Source organism: Homarus americanus, unplaced genomic scaffold (genome assembly GCF_018991925.1).
Source record: "Homarus americanus isolate GMGI-L3 unplaced genomic scaffold, GMGI_Hamer_2.0 scaffold5831, whole genome shotgun sequence".
In the NCBI taxonomy this organism is placed as follows: domain Eukaryota; kingdom Metazoa; phylum Arthropoda; class Malacostraca; order Decapoda; family Nephropidae; genus Homarus; species Homarus americanus.
Window position 1 is genome coordinate 1,361,893 of NW_024719604.1, and position 23,664 is coordinate 1,385,556.

Here is a 23,664-nt window from a genome sequence, read left to right on the forward strand (position 1 = left end):
TGAGTGTGTGTATTGTGACGTCTATTTTGAGGCAGTAAGAGGTGACGTCTATTTGAGGCGTGTCGTAAGTGTGTGTTGTGTGACGTCCATTTGCGTGTCGTAAGTGTGTGTTGTGTGACGTTCATTTTGAGTGCGTGTCGTAAGTGTGTGTTGTGTGACGTTCATTTTGAGTGCGTGTCGTAAGTGTGTTGTGTGTCTGAATGTTAGTCGGAATGGCGCCTGTTCATTGATTATTGACTGAAGTTATAAGCTGTTTTCTTCACTAACTTACTGCTGGTTCTTATTCTTCATTGATAACTGATTTTGTCATTTTTTAAAGCACTTATTAGATTTTAGTTCAGACATTGGCTACACAAGCTTAGATGTCAACAGAGCATAATACTGAACATCAGGTGTCATAATTATGTTGATTTTCAAGTATTTTTCATAATTATTTCACCAGGTTGTTGATTTATAGTGAGTGTGTGTATCTCTAATATTAACCATAGCTTGTGTTGTGTGTGGCAGGACTCCGGCAGTGAGACACACAGCGTAGTGAGCCTGGCAGAGGGTGAAGGAGGAGCCTTGGCAGAGAGTAATGGCTACACAGACGACGACACCACACTGTACTGTCCGTCACACCAGGGTGAGTTGCCGTCTCGTCTCACCTTGTAGGATCACTTGAAGATTTGACCTCCGATATTTCACCTGATGATTAACACCTAACCTGTGATCACACCTACCTACTCCTGTGACCTACCTACTCCTGTGACCTACCTGCTCCTGTGGCCTACTTAATCCTGTGACCTACCTACGCCTGTGAGCTACCTACTCCTGACCCACCTACCCTGTGACCCACTACTCCCAGACTCCACCTTGTGACCCACCTGCTCCTGTGGCCTACTTAATCCTGTGACCTACCTACGCCTGTGAGCCACCCACTCCCTGTGACCTACCTACTCCTGTAGACCCACCACTCTAGACCTACCTACTCCTGCTGACCTACCTACTCCCTGTGACCCATACACTTGTGACCCACCTACTCCTGTGGCTACTAATCCTGTGACCCACCCACGCCTGTGAGCCACCCACTCCTGTGACCCACCTACCCTGTAGACCCACCCACTCCTGTGACCTACCTACTCCTGGACCCACCTACTCCTGTGGCTCACTGCATCCTGTGACCTACCCACGCCTGTGAGCTACCTACTCCCTGACCCACTTAATCCTGTGACCTACCTACTCCTGTGACCCACCTACCCTGTGACCCACTACCCTCGTGACCTACCTGCTCCTGTGACCTACCTACCCCTGGACCTACCTACTCCCTGTGACCCACTCCATTCTGTGACCTACCTACGCCTGTGACCTACTCTACGCCTGTGACCTACCTGCTCCTGTGACCCACCTACTCCCGTGACCTACCCACTCATGTGACCCATTTACTGCACCAACTACCTACTGTTCTAACCTACCTACTGCACTGACCTACCCACTGCACTGACCTACCTACTGCCTGACCTACCTACTGCTCTGATCCTACACTGCACTGACCTACCTACTGCACTAATCCACCTGCTCTGACCCCTCCTGACTGACCTACCTACTGCACCTTCCTGACCTCCACCCACTGACATACCTACCTACCTGGACCTACCCACTAATTGACCACCTACTGCACTGACCACCACTGCCTGACTCACCTACTGCTCTAACTCAACCTACTACCGATCCACCACTGGCTCAACTGCACCTACTGCTCTGACCTACCTACTGCCTGACCTACCCACTGCCTGACCTACCTACTGCACTGACCTACCTACTGCACTGACCTACCTGCACTGACCTCACCCACTGCCTGACTCCACCACTGCACTGACTCACTGCACTGCACCGACCTACCCACTGCACTGACCTACCCACTGGACCCACTGCCTTGAACTCCACCTCTAAACCTAGCACTGACCTACCCACTGCTCCCCAACTCACCTACTACTCTTAACCCACCTACTGCACCAACCCACCTTGCCTAACTCACCACTTAACCTACCCACTGCCCCAACTTACCTATTCTAACCGCCCACCACTGCTCACAGCACTCACCTGCCAATCTGAACTTACCTAATGCTCTAACCCACCTCCACTGCCTAACCCACCTACTGCTCTAACTACCTACTGCAACATGCTCTAACCTACCACTGCTCCCAACTCACCCACTGCTCTAACCTACCTACTTGCTGTAACCCCATCGCACTGCTCTAACCCCACTCAACTTACCTACCTACTGCTCTAACCTACCTACTGCTCTAACCGACCTATCGCTTCAACTTACCTGCACTGCTCTAACCTACCCTTGTCTAACTCATCATCACTGACCTACCTACTGCACTGACTCACCATCAGTCACTGATTCACCATCACTGACTTCACCACTGCTCTTAACTCACCTCACTGCTCTAACCTACCATGCTCCTAACTTCACTCACTGCTCACCTACCTCGCTCTAACTCACCACTGCCACCTTAATGAAACAAAATAACCAAATGATAAACGCATACATTATATCAGTTTTGTTCTCGAGGTAAAACTGTGCTGGAGTGTAGCGTCATTCAGGGATAAGTGTTAGTGATGTCTGAGTTGACATTACAGAAATTCTTTGTTTTAGGATTGAATTTTAGTTGAATCTGTCAGTTTAATGGTAGGTTATTACTCACTGTAGCGGGTTAGAAAGGGAGTTTGTTCTATACTTCAGACATTCGTTGATAGAATTTCACAATAGTTCAGCAATGAGAGAGAGAGAGAGAGAGAGACTTGACTGAGACTTGACTTGACTTGACTTGACTTGACTTGACTTGCTAATCAATTAAACCATGTCAATCATGTAGTATCAGACAAGATTTGTTGGTCGTGAGAGTTGTGATGAGTGAATGGTTGTGTAGCACTTTACCCCCACACCCCACCCTATCCCAGCACCATAACAAGTAGCTACTGATCGTTATGTAGTTAATGACGAGTCTTCTTGCCATACATTCACCATACACATTCTTTCTCCCAGTGTACACATTCTCCCTCCCACCTTACACATTCTTCCTCTCAGTATACACATTCTTCCTCCCACCATACACATTCTTCCTCCCACCGTACACATTCTTCCTCCCACCGTGCACATTCTACCTCCTAAGTGTACACATTCTACCTCCCACCGTACACAGTCTACCTAAGTGTACACATTCTACCTCTAGGTGTACACATTCTACCTCTAGGTGTACACACTCTACCTCCTACACCGTGTAATATACTGTTGTTAATACTCAGGTCAGACTCTACGTTTCTACTGCCGTGACTGTGAGACGGCCGTGTGTAGCAGCTGTACTGACATAGAACACCGAGCACACACCACACTACACCTCACAGATGCTGTAGACGAACACCGGTCAGCCATGCATCAGCTCATTGATAGAGTCACCATGCAGGTTAGTGTCTCTCTCTCTCTCTCTCTCTCTCTCTCATTGATAAATTTCTTATTTGTTTAAATTTTTTACCTATGAACCTTTTCTAGTGCAGTGAATCTCCCTGTATCTTGACTCTATGAAGACTATTGTCTATGATGTGTTTTATATGTGATACACAGTACAGTACAGTACAGTACAGTACAGTGCAGTACAGCACAGTACAGTACAGTGTAGCACAGCACAGTACAGTACAGTGCAGTACAGCACAGTACAGTACAGCACAGTACAGTACAGTACACTACAGTATAGTTCAGTACAGTACAGTACAGTATAATACAGTTCTCTCTAGGTCTAAGAAACCTGTATGTCTGTAAGTGTTAAATCACCCAGATGTCTAGTTTAATAATTACAGATATTATTTTTTATTGTACAATAACTCAAAAAGTATCTGTCCACACTGTGTGAAACATTATGAGACCACTGGTGATAGATATTGGGCCATACATTTACTTTGGAATATAGTTCAACATAAGTAATGTAATGTGTATTTATTTGGGCGTAATTAATATGATGTTTGGTTACCAGATGTAGTAGGAACAGTCTGCCACAGAGCCACACATACGAACCCTCCCGGGACACAGAGCCACACATACCAACCCTCCCGGGACACAGAGCCACACATACTAACCCTCCCGGGACACAGAGCCACACATACCAACCCTCCCGGGACACAGAGCCACACATACCAACCCTCCCGGGACACAGAGCCACACAACCAACCTCCGGACACAGAGCCACATACTAACCTTCCGGACACAACCACACATACCAACCCCAGAGCCACATACCAACCTCCGGGACAGAGCCACACACAACCATCCGAACACAGAGCCACACATACCAACCCTCCTGACACAGAGCCACATACCAACTCTCCGGACACAGAGCCACACATACCAACCCTCCCGGGACACAGAGCCACACCACCCCTCCGGGACACAGGCACACACATACTAACCTTCCGGGACACAGAACCACACATACCAACCCTCCCGGGACACAGAACCACACATACCAACCATCCCGGAACACAGAGCCACACATACCAACCCTCCCGGAACACAGGCCACACATACAACCCTCCCGGGACACAGAGCCACACATACAACCTTCCGGACACAGAACCACCAACCCTCCCGGGACACAGAACCACACTACCAACCATCCCGGAACACAGAGCCACACATACCAACCTCCCGGAACACAGAGGCCACATACCAACTCTCCCGGGACACAGAGCCACACACATACCAACCCTCCCGGGACACAGGCCACACCCACCCTCCCGGGACACAGAGCCACACATACTAACCTTCGGGACACAGAACCACACATACCAACCCTCCGGACACAGAGCCACACATACCAACCCTCCCGGGACACAGAGCCACACATACCAACCCTCGGGACACAGACCCACATACAACCTTCCGGGACACAGAACCACACATACCACCTCCCGGACACAGGCCACCACCCTCCCGGGACACAGAGCCACACCACACCTCCCGGGACAGGCCACACATACCAACCCTCCCGGGACACAGGCCACACATACCAACCCTCCCGGGACACAGGCACACATACCACTCCGGGACACAGAGCCACATACCAACCCTCCCGGGACACAGAGCCACACATACCAACCCTCCCGGGACACAGAGCCACACCTAACCCTCCCGGACACAGAGCTACACCCACCACCTCGAACCAGAGCCACACATACCAACCCTCCCGGAACACAGAGCCACACATACCAACCATCCCGGAACACAGAGCTACACATACCAACTCTCCCGGGACACAGAGCCACACATACCAACCCTCCCGGGACACAGAGCCACACATACCAACCCTCCCGGGACACAGAGCCACACATACTAACCCTCCCGGTATACTGCCTTTCTGGGGTCACTAATCCTAATGGGATAACTTAAATCTACTCTTAATTTTAAGGTCGCTGCCACCAGACCCCCCTGGACAGTATGCAGCTCGTTAGGTAGCAGGCAGTGTAAGCTAGGCATTGGGTTAGGTTTTTCATTGACCAAATCGAGAGTGGGAAGAAGGGTGAAACATCAATCATGACTTAATTAATTTATTCCTTATAAAAACATATTGTATCCCATCACAATACAAAAAGAGTTGGCCCTTGTCAGAAGAACCACTATTATGTTCATTACACTTCACACCAATATACGTCCTTCATCAATTAACTACTATTATCATTTTCATTCTTCATAACAACCAATGTCATCCTTACCTCGGTTATTCCTTCTTACCATAACACCCAATACATCAGACTGCACCACATGTTAGAGTATAGCACCACATGTTATATTATAGCAACACATCTGAGGTACACTCCACACCTACAAGTATGGAATTCCTCGGTATTCTTCAGGTACACGTAGCGACCGCGAAACTTCTCCTACACACAATTATGTTCTCCTATCCTGGGTGGTGATATGTAGGGTATCCACAGTGGAGGTGGCATAATGGCCCTAAGCAGAACACGCCACACCCGGTGGGTTCCTCACAGTGGTGGTTGCTCGGCCGACGCTCTGGGCACGTACCTGTTTTGGTGAGAAGCTGGGGGTCACTGAGAGTAATGCCTGATGGGCTTTTATCACCACGCATTATTGCAACTATTACTTCACTTTATAACATCAGGCAAGGTTTTAAGATGTAAAAAACTGCTAGATAAGTCTTTTTAGGGCTGAATGGAGCACGATGGAGTTCACTGACCTGTTTTGGTGACTTGATATTATTCTGGTTCTCACATATGCACTTTCCTATCTATTGTGACCTTATGCTCTATAATTATATATCTTAATCCTATATTACATACTAAAGTAAGGGTCTGGTTTGCTAGTTCCTGGGAAAATTCATTGGGTTATAACAACACTCGGCACCGTAGCCCGAAGCGGCCTAGGTGCCAACCTGAACAAAGGCCTAGCGTCGTTTTTTTCCTTGGTGTTGGTATACAAGATATTTTCTTTGAAGTATAGTTTCTGGATCACTTACAACACTTCACATATGCCTGATACATTATCCTTTTTCCAAATCATTGTTCTCGTATATTTTCATCTGATATCTGCGGTAGCTATGTTCATTAATCGTTCACAGACATAAATAGTTGACCTTCAGACACACTCTACACTTATCCCTTATAGTACACTAGTCCGTATCAATTGGACCTTCCCAATCATCGTATAGAAACTTTGCTTTCTCCTTTATATTATAAGTACAGTACATACACTTAATATTTTATGACCGTACCTTGGTACAATTCGTATAAAACAACATACAATAGGTAAGTTATCCCTTACCAAAGTTTCCCATTTCCTACCGTTTTCTGTGACTCTACAAGCGCGGTGGATTTGAATGTTATGTAGCGTAATATGAATTAAAAAGATATTAAGGATGACAATGATGTGCGCAGTACACCAGGACACAGAGCCACACCTACCAACCCTCCCGGGACATGGAGGCACACCTACCAACCCTCCCGGGACACAGAGCCACACCTACCAACCCTCCCGGGACACAGAGCCACACCTACCAACCCTCACGGGACACAGAGCCACACCTACCAACCCTCCCAGGACACAGAGCCACACATACCAACCCTCCCGGGACATCACGATTTGCATGTACCATTTCGGAAGTGATCGGACTCATCCTGGCAGCTACTTTTTTGAGATACTGTACATGGTGTTCCAAGCCTTCACTCGATATGATACAATATACTAGTGCTGTAGTGGGGATGACGAGCTTTAACCCCCCCTGTGTACGGTGTCCCTTCTGTGCTGAATACGATCATCTGATGTTAGCCAAATAATATATTAAAAGTGGCATCCTTGGAGCGAAGGTGTTAAAAACCATCTTCTTTTACTCTCTAGTACATTATCTCTGACTGATGTTATAATGTCACTATAGCCCCCACACCACCCAGTAAGGTACAGTAATTTGAACCACTATTGCAGCTGCCATGTATGAAGGAAGCCATATGTGATATCCAAGACGTGTGCCACAGCCTACAGGGGAGGAGGGTGGAGGCAGAGAAGGAAGTACGGAGCTGTTTTGACGCTCTGCACGACCTGTTGGACAAGAGACAAACAGTCCTCATCAACTCCCTCAACTCTATTGAATCGGAGAAGCAAAAGACATTAGGTAATAAAGCTGGTTGATTTTTATGAAGGTTTGTGATGTTTGTTTTATTTATTTATTTTTCCAAGTAATTTTTTATCATAAAGCTTGAATGCTAAAAGGACATGTCTGTGTGTGTTCAGGGTGTAGCTCCTAAAGTTTTGCTGTCGGTAATATTTGTCATACAGTTTTTCTGGGGGGGGGGAATTTTTACTTTTTTTTTTCAGTTTCAGTATTCTTGTGTGTGAACGATTCAGTTTTAGAACCAATTTGTTAAGTTTTAGGTTTATATTTGAAGAAAATTGTATCCCTATGTGGCCAGAAGCAACCATTGACCATCTTGTATATTGTAGGTAATCAACTTGAGGAGCTGGAGTCATGGGTGAGAGGTGTAGAGAGTGGTTGTGAGTTTGTAGAGAAGGCCTTGACCCACTGCCCTGCCATGGAGGTGGTTCTGGTGAGGAAGCAACTGGGTGAGAGGCTGATGGATTATGCCAACATGAACGTGCCTCCAGCCCCTCGTGAGAACAGCCACGTTAAGTAAGTACAGTACAGTGGTCTTGTGTGTTTTAAAAAATTCACAATATATTACAGTTCCAAATTGCTATTTATGTAATTATTAAAGTATTATTCAGTAAAAGAATGTTATATACAGTACAGTACAGTGCTGTAGTATGGTACAGTAGGGTCGGGATATATCGCGAGATAGGGTCCAACGATGTTCTTTATATACTACAGTAAATCGCGATATATGATTACTTGTAGTCAATGGGGAAAATAGGGTTAGGTTCTGGAGGCCCCAAAAAGTGACTAACTTGACTTAATGAGTTTATTTTTTGACCAACTAAAGCACCAATGAACACTAGACTCGGGAACAACAGGCCGTTTCAATATCAAGGAACACCATCCTGGGAACACTAGACTCGGCAGCTGACGCCACACTGCCACCCTCACTTGACAATCCCACACCTACATAAACAAACACCAAAAATATTAGTTACAGTATTAGATCTCTTCCATTAAGCTTTCCATTCTCTTCACTTCACTTTTCTTGTCACAAGCAACCCATTTATATTCACCTTAGAAGTCAGAATCTACAGCAGTCGGCTGCTTACTCATCACTCACTCAGAAAGACTGAGCGGGCGAGCGTGAATGCATGAGTGAGCAACCACTGTGGCACTCTGGTGAGCAAATAACGCATTTGTTTGCCATGGCGGTACATTTGAAATATTTCCTGCCAGATTTCCCTCGTGAAATGAAAAAAAATAAATAAAAAAATAAAAATAAATATACTGTATATATATATATACAGTATATATATATATATATATATATATATATATATATATATATTGTAGGGTTTAGTGTATAATGTTGTCTATAGGATGGATGAAACTCTAAGTGGTTCTTATATAAATAAGTTATATGAAAGACAGTCTGGTGCTGGAGGTGCTGTGTGGTGAGCTGCTCAGTAGAGACGTTCGGTGAAGCGTGTTGAAGGAGATGTGCAGACCGTTAGAAGATGTTGCCTGTTGCTGGCCTCCTGGTTGAATGAAGCGGGACGAGGACTTCTTGGAGGGTGTTGCGTGTTCAGGAACGTGAGTAAAAGAGAGACTGGTTGGTGAGGGGCTCAGAAGGCAGCTGGTGGTCTCCATGCTCGCCCGGAGGGCGGACCGCCAGGCAGGCGGAGGAGACGCAGCGGAGGAGGAGGTGGTTCAGGAACCGGGCCAGAATGAATCTCAATGGAGAGACAGAGCTATACACACAGCGAAGTAAATCCGTGGGAATTGCTTTCGACTCGTTGCTAGGAAGGCGGCAGGTGGTTGGTTGTGGATACTGTTGCATTGAATCAGAGCAGTTGTAGAGGCGTCCACTACAAAATATATATATATATATATATATATATATATATATATATATATATATATATATATATATATATATATATATATATATATATATATATATATATATATATATATATATATATATATATATATATATATATATATATATATATATATATATATATATATATATATATATATATACAGACCCTGACTTACGACTGCTACGACTTACGACCGTCGGGACTTACGACCTGGATTTGGGTCCCTAACCCCGTCAATAATTTTGGTGGCCATGATATAATTTTTTTATCTATAAAGTCGCTATACAGTATATCCCGACCTACTGTACATAAAGCCAAGTTGTGTTCCCTATACAGTACAGGGCCTTAATATTGCACCCTGTATTTAAGTTACCCTGCATGATTTACCAGGAACAACACACATCCTTGTTGCTCAGTAAGTTAGGCCAGCCAACACTTCTCTCTTCCTCCCTCCTTCTCTTGTAATCACCACTGTAATATTTTAACCTTGACCTGTTCTTGACATTTATCACTTAGCATTTAATTTTGCTGGCTGGTGTCAGTGGTGGCTGGTGCCAGTATGGCTGGTGTCAGTGGTGGATCTGGGTTCACAATCTAAAAATTTGAGTAACTATTGTTAAATAATGACCTTTGAAATAATTAAAGATATTTAGAATTCAGTACAGTATTTAAAAAGTCAATTATGCTGTGCTGGTAAGTTTTAAATCATATTTATATACATTTTCTAAAAAATATAGACTATATTTGCTATATAAATACATTAGTTTTTATTTTCCCCCAAAAATGTCGTTTTGGCAAGAAAAATTCGCCTGAACTAATACCTTAATTTTTGGTTCTTGGAGTCATAAAATGGATGTTGTTCAAATTTCATACAGAGGTCCTGTACTGCCTGTATATAACTTCTTGTGTACAGGATCCATACAGAGGTCCTGTACTGCCTGTATTTAACTTCTTGTGTACAGGATCCATACAGAGGTCCTGTACTGCCTGTACAGGATCCATACAGAGGTCCTGTACTGCCTGTATATAACTCCTTGTGTACAGGATCCATACAGAGGTCCTGTACTGCCTGTACAGGGCCCCCTTCTCTTTTTCTCTGTTAAATAAAATCGTCTTGTGTTATCCAAAGAAAATAGTAGAAGTGGTGTCTTATAACAAAGGGTTTAAGAATAATTCATTATAAAGTATTTTCCCAGAGTCAAGAATCTTCTTTCTACTGGGATTACTTTTCTTTTTATTATAAGTTTGTTTTAATATATAAAATATTTAAGAAATATTTGGCTACATTGTCATGGCATCCCTGGCCTTGTGATATGTTATAGGCCTCTGCACTTTCTTTTTGTTTGCTGAATCACATTTTTTATTATCTTTCATTACTGCTTACTAACACAGGTATCAGGGTGCACTCTACTCAAATATTTTCTCGCTAACTCTCCTGTACTACCCAGTGACTTATCAGACAACACTAGTGGTGTGCTTATTGTGGGGGGGTTGATAGTGGCAGTTTCTTGTGGCTGTTTTGATTTGTTTCCTGAGTAAAGGGTCTATTGTGCACTGGGATCACCATCATTTCCTGCTCTTGTGCTCTGGGATCACCATCATTTCCTGCTCTTGTGCTCTGGGATCACCATCATTTACTGCTCTTGTGCTCTGGGATCACCATCATTTCCTGCTCTTGTGCTCTGGGATCACCATCATTTACTGCTCTTGTGCTCTGGGATCACCATCATTTACTGCTCTTGTGCTCTGGGATCACCATCATTTCCTGCTCTTGTGCTCTGGGATCACCATCATTTCCTGCTCTTGTGCTCTGGGATCACCATCATTTCCTGCTCTTGTGCTCTGGGATCACCATCATTTCCTGCTCTTGTGCTCTGGGATCACCATCATTTACTGCTCTTGTGCTCTGGGATCACCATCATTTCCTGCTCTTGTGCTCTGGGATCACCATCATTTCCTGCTCTTGTGCTCTGGGATCACCATCATTTACTGCTCTTGTGCTCTGGGATCACCATCATTTACTGCTCTTGTACACTGGGATCACCATCATTTCCTGCTCTTGTGCTCTGGGATCACCATCATTTCCTGCTCTTGTGCTCTGGGATCACCATCATTTACTGCTCTTGTGCTCTGGGATCACCATCATTTCCTGCTCTTGTGCTCTGGGATCACCATCATTTCCTGCTCTTGTGCTCTGGGATCACCATCATTTACTGCTCGTCTGTGCTCTGGGATCACCATCATTTACAGAGATTTGTGGAGTGTGTGCCATAGTGACCAGTAACATGACTTAACTGTGCTGTAGTCTCATATCCTGGCACTTCGTTGGTCATCATACATAGTACTTTGCTGTAAAACAAAATTATGCCCATATAATGTTCCTGAGGTTAGGTTAGATTAGGTAAATTAGGTTAGGTTAGTTTATGTGAGAATGAAGGACAAGATATATATTTTTAAATATTTTTGTCACAAGGTTTGTGGTTGGCAACATAGAGCCTCTTAAGACAGCCTTCATGCACGTGGGCAGCATCCAGAGCAACAGTGCCGTACCTCACCAGACTAGTGCCACAGGCGAGGCTTTGCGCCAGGTACTGTATTTTCCTCCATGTTTAATGTCTTTACAGATAGTGCTACAGTAACTTGTGATAAACAACAAAAATAATACTATATCTACAGGTAGGTTATGTAAATTTTGGAATCATTCTGAAGTATGACACCCACACTAAAAACTTTTGTTAGGAGATGATTATTTATTTTAGGTATGAATGAAAATGTTAAGTCGTGTCTAAAACCGAGTCTTGTAAGTTTTAAGAGTGTGCTTTTACTCAGAGGCTCTCCAGCAGACTCATATGAAGGATCCAACATTGCAATTGTAATCATACATATTGTGGTACAGTACTGTAATACATTACCAACTGAAGAAATAATATTTACCAGTGTATAGTGGAAGATGGCCAGCAGTAGTACAGCAGAATTACAACGAGCATTTTTGGGTGTGCAGTTGTCAGAGTTTGTGTTGATCAGTGTAGCTGGTTTACCAGCTAAATAATCACAAAGTAGTTGATATTTACACATTCAGAAGTTTTTTTTTCTAACTTCTTATTGCAGGTGACTGTAGGTCGTGGGTCAATTGTAACAGTAGTAACAAGAGACCACAAAGGAGAAAAGGCAACTTGTGGTGGTGCTGAGGTCACTGCTGCCATGTCAAGAATCAGTGCGACGGTGCCCCGCCACGGCTCAAACTCCCCACGTGCCTCTTTATCTCCGCGTGCTTCCAGCAAAAGTCCCTCTGGATCGCGGGAGGAACTTTGCCAGCCCCAAGTTCTGGATCTGAACAATGGGACTTATGAAGTGGCCTTTACAGTGCATACAGAAGGAACCTATTCACTAGAGGTGCTTCTGTATGGACAGCCAGTCAACGGTAGTCCTTTCACTATTACCGCTACCGCCGCACTGGAGGAAGACAGCGGCAGCAGCCAACGTTCTGTCCCTCCACACACCTTGCCTAGGCAGACATCTCACTCTACACAGGTACGTCACAAGTAACTCTCTTTAATCATCTCCCGCTGCTCTCTGAAACACTACAAAACATCAAAGGTTGTTTCGTAGTAGGTGTTCCATTGCGGCATCTCTGATAAGACTCTCAAGTACTTTACATACTATGCTGGTCAGGCTCACCGGTCTATAGTTGTTCGTGGAGTGACAATCACCCTTCTTGAAGATAGGACTCACATAAGCCACTTTTCACTGGGGACCTTTTGTTCATCCAGACATTTACAAAACAGGATCTTCAGGGGCTCAGCAAGCTCATTGCACAACTCTCTTAGCACTCTGGGAAGCACCATGTCAGGACCTTTAGCTTTGACAGTTTATTTCTCATACCCTCTTTTGTGAACACAATGTGGGTCAGTGCTGTGTCGAGCCGTCTGTCCTAAAACGCATGTAGGTTAATCGCATCCTCTCTTGTGAACACCGAGGAAAAGAAGCTGTTCAATGCCTCAGCTTTGTCCTGGTCAAAATCTGCATAACTACCGTCTTCAAGCCTCAGGTCTGATACTCCTACTCGCGTTTTTAATTTCGACTTTGGGTTTGACTTGACCTCGCTTGCAACCAGCCTCTGGAACTCCTTTTCAGCCCTCCTACACTCTGCCTTTGCTTTTGGTTTCTGGCTCTTGCATACATCCTCCTGTCTTGCTCATCGTTTGACCCAACCCACGTCTTGAATTTCTGGGTTTTCTTCTTAATTTTGTCGACCGCCGCATGGTTCATGTGTAGGGATCCCCTCGTATTCCTAGAGGCACTGGGTTTGGTCTTTGTTATATATTTATCGATCAAATGGGTCACTTTACTAGTTATGATATTCAGCGTAGTGTCTGCGTTCTTGTGCCTTAATGAGTCAGGCCAGTGGATACCCCTCATCTCTTCCCTCATCCCGTCGTAATTTCCCTTGTAATATTTGCACCTTGGCCTGGCCTTATCTTGAACTAGGGAACAGTTAAATCTGAACGACAACACTATATTTTGACTGGTGCCAACTGGGGCAAGGTGTTCCAGTTTGTCCACCATACCCTCCTCATTTGTTATGATGAGGTCTAGTGGCTTGGGTGTTTGCTCCCCTCTGTAATGTGTCTGGTCTAAAACATGTTGGAACAGAAAATTATCTCTTAGAGTTTCTACAAAAAGAGTAGCAGGGTTATTCAAGTCGTTTGGGGTAAACTCATTTCTCCAGTTGATGTCGCCATAGTTAAAGTCCCCCATGATAAGGAGGTGGCTAGGGTTGAGCATCTCTGTGTTGTCTGTCAAGTCTCTTAAGTCCCTTTGGTTTGAGGATCTGTAGATACACCCTACGATAAGTAAGTCCCCTCCCTTTGATTTTATTTTACACCACTTGGACTCTTCAAAAACATCCTCTCCCTGTACCCTCGCCTGGCTGTCTCTAAGGTCTTGCCTTCCATAGATAACCACACCCCTCTTGCAAGTTTCTTGAGAAAGGTTCGTAAATGAGTCATATCCAGCAATACTGAACTCGCATTCCTCTGGGTCGATTCTCCTGTTCTTGTACAACAGTTCGACAACTCCACAATATCTGGTTGGTGTACCTTCAGTAGTGTTTCAAACTCCTCTTTCTTATCAAGGAACGTGTCAGTATTAGTGTACATGACATTCAAGCCAGAATTAGTTCTCGGTAACTTCTCTGCTCTTAGTAGTAACCCCACCGCCTCCCCCCCCCTCCCCATTCTCAGAAGCTGCAGCATTTGCTAAGTACACTGTTCCCAGTCTTGGCAACATCCTGTATAACATTACCATTTAGGCTTACCACTATAATTTACAGGTTACCTCAAGAACATCACGAACGTCACGTAGGCCAATGTCACACCGTTCATCATGCTCTCGTCGCACCAACCCAATTGAAGATGACATGCTCCTCAGAGTCGGACGGAGAGGACGCAACAGAGGCGAATTTGTCAATCCTCAGGTAGAGTAAAATTCACCTGGAATAAATTAATTTTATCCTGTTAAGAATTATTACAGTATTTATTGTTTGCCTTTCTAATGGTGTGTCTCTCCAGTAAATGACTACCAACACATAGCTGTCTGGCCTCTTACTGATCTTTATATAACTCCCAGTACTGAACTCCTCTCTGTTAATATTCCTTCTCTAAATTCTTTTGTCTTGTTTCATATTTCTTCATCACCTCTTCCTCTTCTCCTTACTCAGTCTGTTGTCCTCTATACAGTACAGTACGTCTCTACCCTGTAAATACACTACTGTACTGTACTGTGTCCTTCATTTGTAAATACTACCCATTGAGTCGCTCTGCACACACACACACACTGCATCTTTTTCTAGAAATTATTAATTACTTCCACTTTACTGACTCCTAAGGTACTGATTTCAATGACTCTGATAATATAACTAAATTATTTTTATCAAGGACATTTATATTCACTTCTATATGTAAACCCCACTACCTCTTGGCAGGGTATTGCATTCAGCCATTTCAAAGATGGTCGGATTGCTGTAGCTGACTCAAACAACCAGTGTGTGCAGGTGTTTACCATCACGGGGGAATGTAAGCTAAGGTAAGGTTATCATCAACTCTCCTAGAAGTATCTTAATGTTTTGTGAGACGATATGACGCATCGGACGTAGGATTTTGACGACCCAACCAGTGTTCATTTTGAAATTCATTGGACTCTTCTGTAAAGATACACTGGACCATCACATAGTGCTATCATCATAAGGTTGATTATCACATGACACGACGATTTACACTCCAATCATTCAGTCAAAATGTCGTTGTTGTTTGATCGCTTGAAAAAGTGTCGGTCATAAACAGTTGAATGTCATGCCAGAGTTACCTTCCAAGCCTGTGATTGGTTGTTACATGCAACTCCAAGTAGCGGCCTTTCCTCTGCTGCCCACCACCACAGGGTCCTCATTACTCATACAGTAGCTATACGTATACCTTTTACGTTTAGCAGATTTTACTACCATAAGCTCATTATTTGTATCCCATACATGGTTATACATTAATCCCTCATTATTCTTGTACTATTTCATATTTGCATTAATGATTTCAAAAGTTAATTAAAGTTTTTCATGAATTGAATTGAAATTTATCTTGAGGGTCACAAGTGGACATTGTAGGTCACATTATCTGGGGTGAGTTCAAGGTATTTCTTGAACCCTTTACTTTAATCTTTCAGGTTAGGTTAGGTCACTGTAGGATAGGTTAGGTCACAGTAGGTTAGCTTAGGTCACAGTAGGTTAGGTTAGATCACAGTAGGTTAGTGAACTTTCTGGTAACCTTTGATCTTTCTTCCTCAGTTGTCTATAAAGATATAAGGTAATTAAGCAGTGATATGTTTTCTTTTTCGGAAGGTTTGGGGTACGTGGTCGTGGCGTCGGCCAGATGCAGCGGCCAACTGGTGTTTCTGCACTGCCTAATGGTAACTATGTTGTGGCAGATTATGAGAACAAGTGGGTGTCTATCTTTGAACCATCTGGGAAGTACGTCAGCCGTATTGGTCATGGCAAGCTGTTAGGTGAGCCTCTACTGTTCTACCATCTGTTCTTACTCTTGAGTAAATTTAAATAAATGTTCAGTAAATATCTTTATATTTTCTTGTATATCATAATATAAATAATAGATAGAAATTGATACTTTTATTCCTTTATTGTGCTATTGGTCAATAGTATCATAAATGAGGATTGGCCACAGTGCTGGCATTAGTGACAAACCTTTTTTAGTGCTCCAATAAGTTGTTTTGGCTGACTGAATAACATAATAAAAGATTTTGTTATTAACATTGACTACAGAAGACCAAGCTATGGTATATATTAATGTACAGTATAGTGAAGAAACATTTAAATTGTGTGTATTAATTTTTTCTTCAGGTCCCAAAGGAGTTTGTGTCGACCACAATGGTCACATCATAGTTGTAGACAACAAGGCGTCTTGTGTGTGTATTTTCCAACAGTCTGGGAAACTTCTTACCAAGTTTGGTAACAGAGGAACTGATGAGTTTCAGTTTGCTGGTCCTCACTTTGCAGCAGTCAACAGCAAAGGGGACATTGTCATCACAGACTTCCACAATCACTGTGTTAAGGTGAGTGACGCTGCATAGATGTTGCTTGTATACGTTAGATTTAGATTAACATGAAATACTTTTAAGAAGCCATTGGAAGCACTTTTGAGGGCCTTGAAAAGTTAATGCATGAAAGTTCTCTACCTTCATATGTTGATGATTTAAGTTTTATGCTAACACCCTTCTTGGGTGTGTCTGGGCCAAGCAGAACTGTACCCCCAACGTACAAGAGAGATAATATGGTAAATACATTAAGGACTATTATACCCTTGTGTACGGGGCCTCTCTCTGCTGAAAATAATACTACAAGTGGTGTTGCCATGGTGAGGAGTTAAAGGGATTATATGTTCATAAAATTAATTTTTTTATAAAAAATGTCAGACAGGTTATTTGTTATGTATACATGACATCTTAGCACATAGATGATGACTTCTGTATTATACTCAGATCTTTGGTAGTGTCAGAGCAGCAGTTGGTGACAAGTACTTTATTATCTGCATTCCTATATCACTTGATGCCACTAAACAGATAATTGTTTGTATAAAATTCTTTAAGAAATGGTCTAGTTGTATTCTATTGTTTAAGAAATATTCAAGTATCATGAGTGACTTTTTTTCAGGTGTTTGACAGTGATGGGGACTTCTTGTTCACCTTTGGCACAAGTGGAGAAGGGAATGGACAGTTCAATGCTCCTACTGGTATTGCTGTTGATGCCAATGATAACATTATAGTGGCTGACTGGGGCAACTCAAGAATGCAGGTAGGAGTTATACTTATCATTGTGTACAGTAAGCTTTAATTACCTCCCCAGTTATTCCTAAGCATCTTTTGTGGTAATATGTCTTGCAATTATGTCATGTAAGGACCCCAGCTTGGTTGCCTGAGGATTAATTGCAGGAATCACAGGTGCTTCCAGTTATTTATTTATTTTATATTTATCTATTTAATTTGTATGGATGTGCAATTACTTACTAAATGTAGCAATGTTGACTGACACTTAACAATGCAATGGGGGGGGGGGGGTGTCGATTTTCTAAGCTGCTCTACTGACAGATTATACTTCTCAATGTCTTCCCTGAGTTACGATTCTTGTACAGCTTCTGGTTAGACACGTTTTTAGCCGTAAATATAGTGACTTACCAGTAGTGGTAGAGGTAGCGGGGTATACAGCTGGGAGTGTTGTGAGGTCCTGGGGTGAGGTGCTGCCTCCCTATAGTCAGTTTATGGTGTCAGTTTCTTCACTTGCTTTTCAATGATTATTTCAAGTTCACAAATTTTGTTCATGGAAAAAATAAGATATAAGCACTATTCACTAACTGGTAATGTTCCACTATACAATTATCACTGAGGGTTATTGTAACACTACACACCTTGATGACCTAGTGGCACTGTGGTGACCTGTGATACTGTAGCTTCCAGGTCACTTATTACTCTCATTCACTGCTCCATGTTTCTTTTATATACTACTGTGTGTCGGTTTTGGTGTTCCTTCACTGTATTACCCGGTGTGTGTATGGTGGGCAGATCATGGTCACCTGGTGGGTAGCTTATGGTCACCACTCATGGATGTCTCTGGTTAATTGTTCTTCTTTCCACTCTTATTATCCTTGACTGGCGGCCTAAGGCAATGGATACTTCAACCGTTGGATGTTTTACTCAAACTAATCTTGATGATATTTTCCTTCAATATCCAATATAATGCGGCACTGATAAGAGTAGCCTCTTCACCATGGTCATATGAGATCACTGTGTGCATCTTTAAATTCCTCGCTCTTGTAGAGCCCAGCACGGCTTGTCTTCATGCTACACAACGTCACGAGATGTGTGTATGTTTGTATATATGTACAGTAGTATGTATGTATGTATGTATGTATGTATGTACATGGTGACCTGTGGTGTAATGGTCAGCATGCTCACCTCACAAGCGAGTGGACCCGGGTTCGATCCCCGGGCAGAGTGAAACTATGGGCAAGTTTCTTTATGCCATTTTCCTCTGTCTACCCAGCAGTAATTGGGAACCTGGATGTTAATCGATTTGTGGATCGTGTTCCGGGGTAATGGTTAGCCAGTGCAGTTGGCGAGTTGTCCGGTCTTCTCGGACTATTCCTTGACACTGGGTCATGCAGCTCGTCGGCTATAATATTGTATCTCCTTTTTGTATTTTTATCCTGAAAAATTATTTATTTCATTAGACTCAACACTGTGTTTAAAAGGAATTTATTCAATACACAAATAGAGGAATTACTGTATTAACATTAAGTCTACAGGAACATTCACATACTGGGTATATATTTTTCTTCAAATTTCAGGTGTTTGACGCTCAAGGTTCCTTTCTGTCATACGTCAACACCCTGGCTGACCCCTTGTATGGTCCTCAGGGTCTGACTCTTACACCTGATGGCCAGATCTTTGTGGCAGACTCAGGGAACCATTGCTTCAAGGTGTACAAGTACCTCCAGTGAAGTTATTCTCCTGCATCACCATATGTAACCAAATTACAGTACTATATTTGTTTGTGTAATTCATATTGGCAATGGACTATAGCTACTATATATATATATATATATATATATATATATATATATATATATATATATATATATATATATATATATATATATATATATATATATATATATATATATATATATATATATATATATATATATATATACTAAAGAATAATTATGTCATGTCTTTAGTTGCCTAAGAGTCTTAACTAAGTATATTATAATGAAAAAATTTAACTATGGAATGCAGTTATAAGATTTATTGAAATACAGTAACCCTTCATTTTACTTTACACTTATCAGTAATTAATTCCCAAAATTAAAAGAATTCAGTATCTCGGTAATAGCTCTTCATTGTTTACTATAATTTACCATCCCCCAGAAAATAAATAAGTTAATGTATCACTTATGTCTGCGTGAGGTTCTGTCACATGGTTACTGCACCTTTGTGTTAGAGAAGCAACCAGCCATCACCTCTGTTACTGTGCAGGTGTACAACAGTGATAAACAGTAAGGCAACTTGACCAAAGATAATCGACAAAGCTGTGAGATACTGTCATATGTATTGTAAACCTGACACTTACTAAATGAGAAGTAAGAGTGTTGAGAGGTCAAGTTGTATGCAGGAGGGAAGAAAATTTAATGTTTGAAGAATTTATTATACTATTGTAAAACTCAACACTTGAGTGACCATCATGTTCTACAAAAGGTTGAATGGTTACTGTATCTTTTAACTTCCTCTTTATTTGCATAAGAAGTGTATTAAGCATTCCATTTAATACAATACAGTAGCTCTTATTTTTGTATCTTACCTTAAGTTAGTAAGCCTATGTAATGTTAGAGAGCAGTTATCATTAACCCATAAATGGTATTGTTCAGGTTTAATGTGTAAAACCCCATGAACTTAACTTAACCCTTGACTCACACCTCACCTCTGGACTCATACCAAACAGAACCTCACCTCATCTCACCTCACCTCTGGACTCACACCAAACATAAGTCCACCTCGTCTCATCTCACCTCAGGGCTCACACCAAACATAAGTTCACCTCGTCTCATCTCACCTCAGGGCTCAGATCAAACATAACCTCACCTCACTTCCTGTTCTTGCACAATAAGACAATAATCTTTGGTGTACTGCAAAGTCACTCATTATGTGTTCATCAGATGTTACAACAGGGGTGAGAACAGCACATACAGGGGAAGTGTCCTAGACAGTAATATACAGGGGAAGTGTCCTAGACAGTAATATACAGGGGAAGTGTCCTAGACAGTAATATACAGGGGAAGTGTCCTAGACAGTAATATACAGGGGAAGTGTCCTAGACAGTAATATACAGGGGAAGTGTCCTAGACAGTAATATAACTCTGAGAATATCACATAAAGACAAAGATCTTTATACCCCTTCGAGAGATTTTATTATTGTGAGGATTGTCAGGTACAGTATATAAGAATATATTTACAGTAAACATAATTTTGTTTAATTGTTCTTCTATACTTTGGGTTTTGGTAATGTTTGGTTTGGTCTGTTGTTACAGCACCAGAGATAAAGTATTGACCTTCTCTCACTCACCACCAACATGTTGATGAAACACTGAAGTTCTCTCACTCACCACCAACATGTTGATGAAACACTGAAGTTCTCTCACTCGCCACCAACATGTAGATAAAACCCTGAAGTTCTCTCACTCACCACCAACATGTTGATGAAACACTGAAGTTCTTTCACTCACCACCAACATGTAGATAAAACCCTGAAGTTCTCTCACTCACCACCAACATGTAGATAAAACCCTGAAGTTCTCTCACTCACCACCAACATGTAGATAAAACCCTGAAGTTCTCTCACTCACCACCAACATGTAGATGAAAGATTGTTGTTGTTGGTTCTCTTGAACACATTTTTACAGGAATTATGATTTGTTTGTTTTTTTGCAATTTTTACATTATAACAGAAAACTTAGCAGTGATTAATGTGAAGACAAGTTTGTGGGAAACAGGTTAAGATGTTATAGTCAGTCAGCTGTTGTATAGATTCTTATAGATTCCACTGCAGCTGTTGTGTTTCATTTCCGTCTTTTTTATAGCTTTGGGTTTAATATGCAGATGGTCGCAACTTATCACATGGGTGGAGTTGATGCAGGTTTTGTTTATCACATGAAATCACATAGTGGTGAAAAATTTTCACATCTTCTCTTTCCTTCTAACTAGATTTTACACATTGAACCTGTACAGTTAATTATCCAGTGATAAATACATGCATTATAATGACACATGTTTGAGCTGTTCCTGGTAAAACAGGTGATCAATATGTACTGTTTGTGGGTGTAGCAGACTGCCAGCACAACACCTTCAAGTGTCCTCACAATGGCTGTGGTGCTAAAATTATAGCAAGTTTGTAGCTGGAGGAGATGAGAGGAACAAGACATATTAATGCCGCAAGACATATTTAGACATATTAATACTTCATTCTTATGTCAGCAATTACAGGTATAGCTTTGTTTTAGCGTGCCATTCTATGCATAAGTCGCCGTTGGAATATTTTCCCAGTTATGATGTTAAAGGGTGTTTGGCATTGTGGTCCTGTTGACACACCTTCAGTTTTGGCATATAAGAGAAAGTTTACTTTGAACATAATACAGTTAGCCTTTATCTTCATATCAAGAAGAAACTTAAACTGCCAGTAATGCAGTGATCAACACCACATCACTGCTGAACCTATAAAATATATTTTTTGTCACTTGAAACCAATGTATACATAACTTAATACAGGTTGGACCTCGCTAATCCGGGAAGCTTGGGATCAGACCGGTTCCGGATTAGTGAAAATTACGAACGATCGAAGCCGAGGGTAAAAAAGGCGAATTAATGCATAAAATATACTACTACTGATACAGTACCAATACAGCTTACATCAGCAAAAATCTAGCTCAGGCTTACTGGACCTCTTTATGACAGTGTTAGCGCTATGGTACACGTTTACTGTACTGTGACACAGAAATAACCAGATTAGCAGAAAAAATAAAGAGAAAATTGTATATTATAGGCCTACTGATACCTTGAAACAAACGACAGCAAGATTCAAACACCGTCCCGAACCAATGAAGCTGCCTGACTATTGGGTCCTGGATTAGCAGGGTCAAACCTGTATATTATTGTAAAATGTTCTCATGAGTACAGTAACTTTGTCATTCATGTGATTGTTTTATATACAGAAAATTCTTTATTTTCATTTATAATATTTAACTTAACTTGTAAGGACATGAATATTCCTTTTCTCTTGTATTTTAGATATATACTGTACTGTACTGTACTGTACTGTACCCAGTAATAGTCCAGCACAATCATGTCAAATAATTAATAAATCTCAATTTTATTATAAAAACAAATGCAAAGACTTGACAAGATTTTAGCATAATTTATGAGGTGCTCAACCTCCTGCACACAAGTGGAGGCGGAGAGCAAGTTGAACATTTACGTTAAGATGATGATAATAGTAGACTTGGTTACCATGCTCAGACAACCATTTACTATGGTACCTCCAGTTGCTTTTTGGTGATCTCTATCAGTCTGCTTTTTAGAATAAGATGTGTATGAATACTAGTCTGAGATGTATAGCTTTGTATATATATATATATATATATATATATATATATATATATATATATATATATATATATATATATATATATATATATATATATATATATATATATATATATATATATATATATATATATATATATATATATATATATATATATATATATATATATATATATATATATATATATATATATATATATATATATATATATATATATATATATATATGTGATTGGTCACTGCAACACATTTATTATCAAGACATTATGCATTTATGTATTATACTTAACACTGATATAATTTGTTTGCTTGAAGAGAATCTGTGTTGCCAAGAATCACATTAAAACTTTTGCTGAAATTTGTTGGATTACTTTTTTTGTCCTTGTACATATTGCATACGTCCAGCAATCTCTTACTTAACG

At 41.6% G+C, this 23,664-nt stretch overlaps 1 protein-coding gene across 1 annotated transcript in view; it reads left to right on the forward strand.

Moving 5' to 3' along the window:
- The window catches only part of LOC121860115 (tripartite motif-containing protein 2-like), a gene marked incomplete at its 5' end in the record, with an annotated part of 31,092 nt that extends 7,492 nt beyond the window's left edge, over nt 1–23,600 (forward strand). The window contains 12 exon segments of the mRNA XM_042357144.1: nt 508–625; nt 3,295–3,452; nt 7,478–7,664; nt 7,994–8,180; nt 12,006–12,120; nt 12,641–13,063; nt 14,865–15,008; nt 15,516–15,616; nt 16,419–16,582; nt 16,935–17,146; nt 17,745–17,885; nt 19,435–23,600. Of these exon segments, the coding sequence (XP_042213078.1) occupies nt 508–625; nt 3,295–3,452; nt 7,478–7,664; nt 7,994–8,180; nt 12,006–12,120; nt 12,641–13,063; nt 14,865–15,008; nt 15,516–15,616; nt 16,419–16,582; nt 16,935–17,146; nt 17,745–17,885; nt 19,435–19,587 (2,103 nt within the window).
- Between the last annotated feature and the right edge of the window lie 64 nt (nt 23,601–23,664).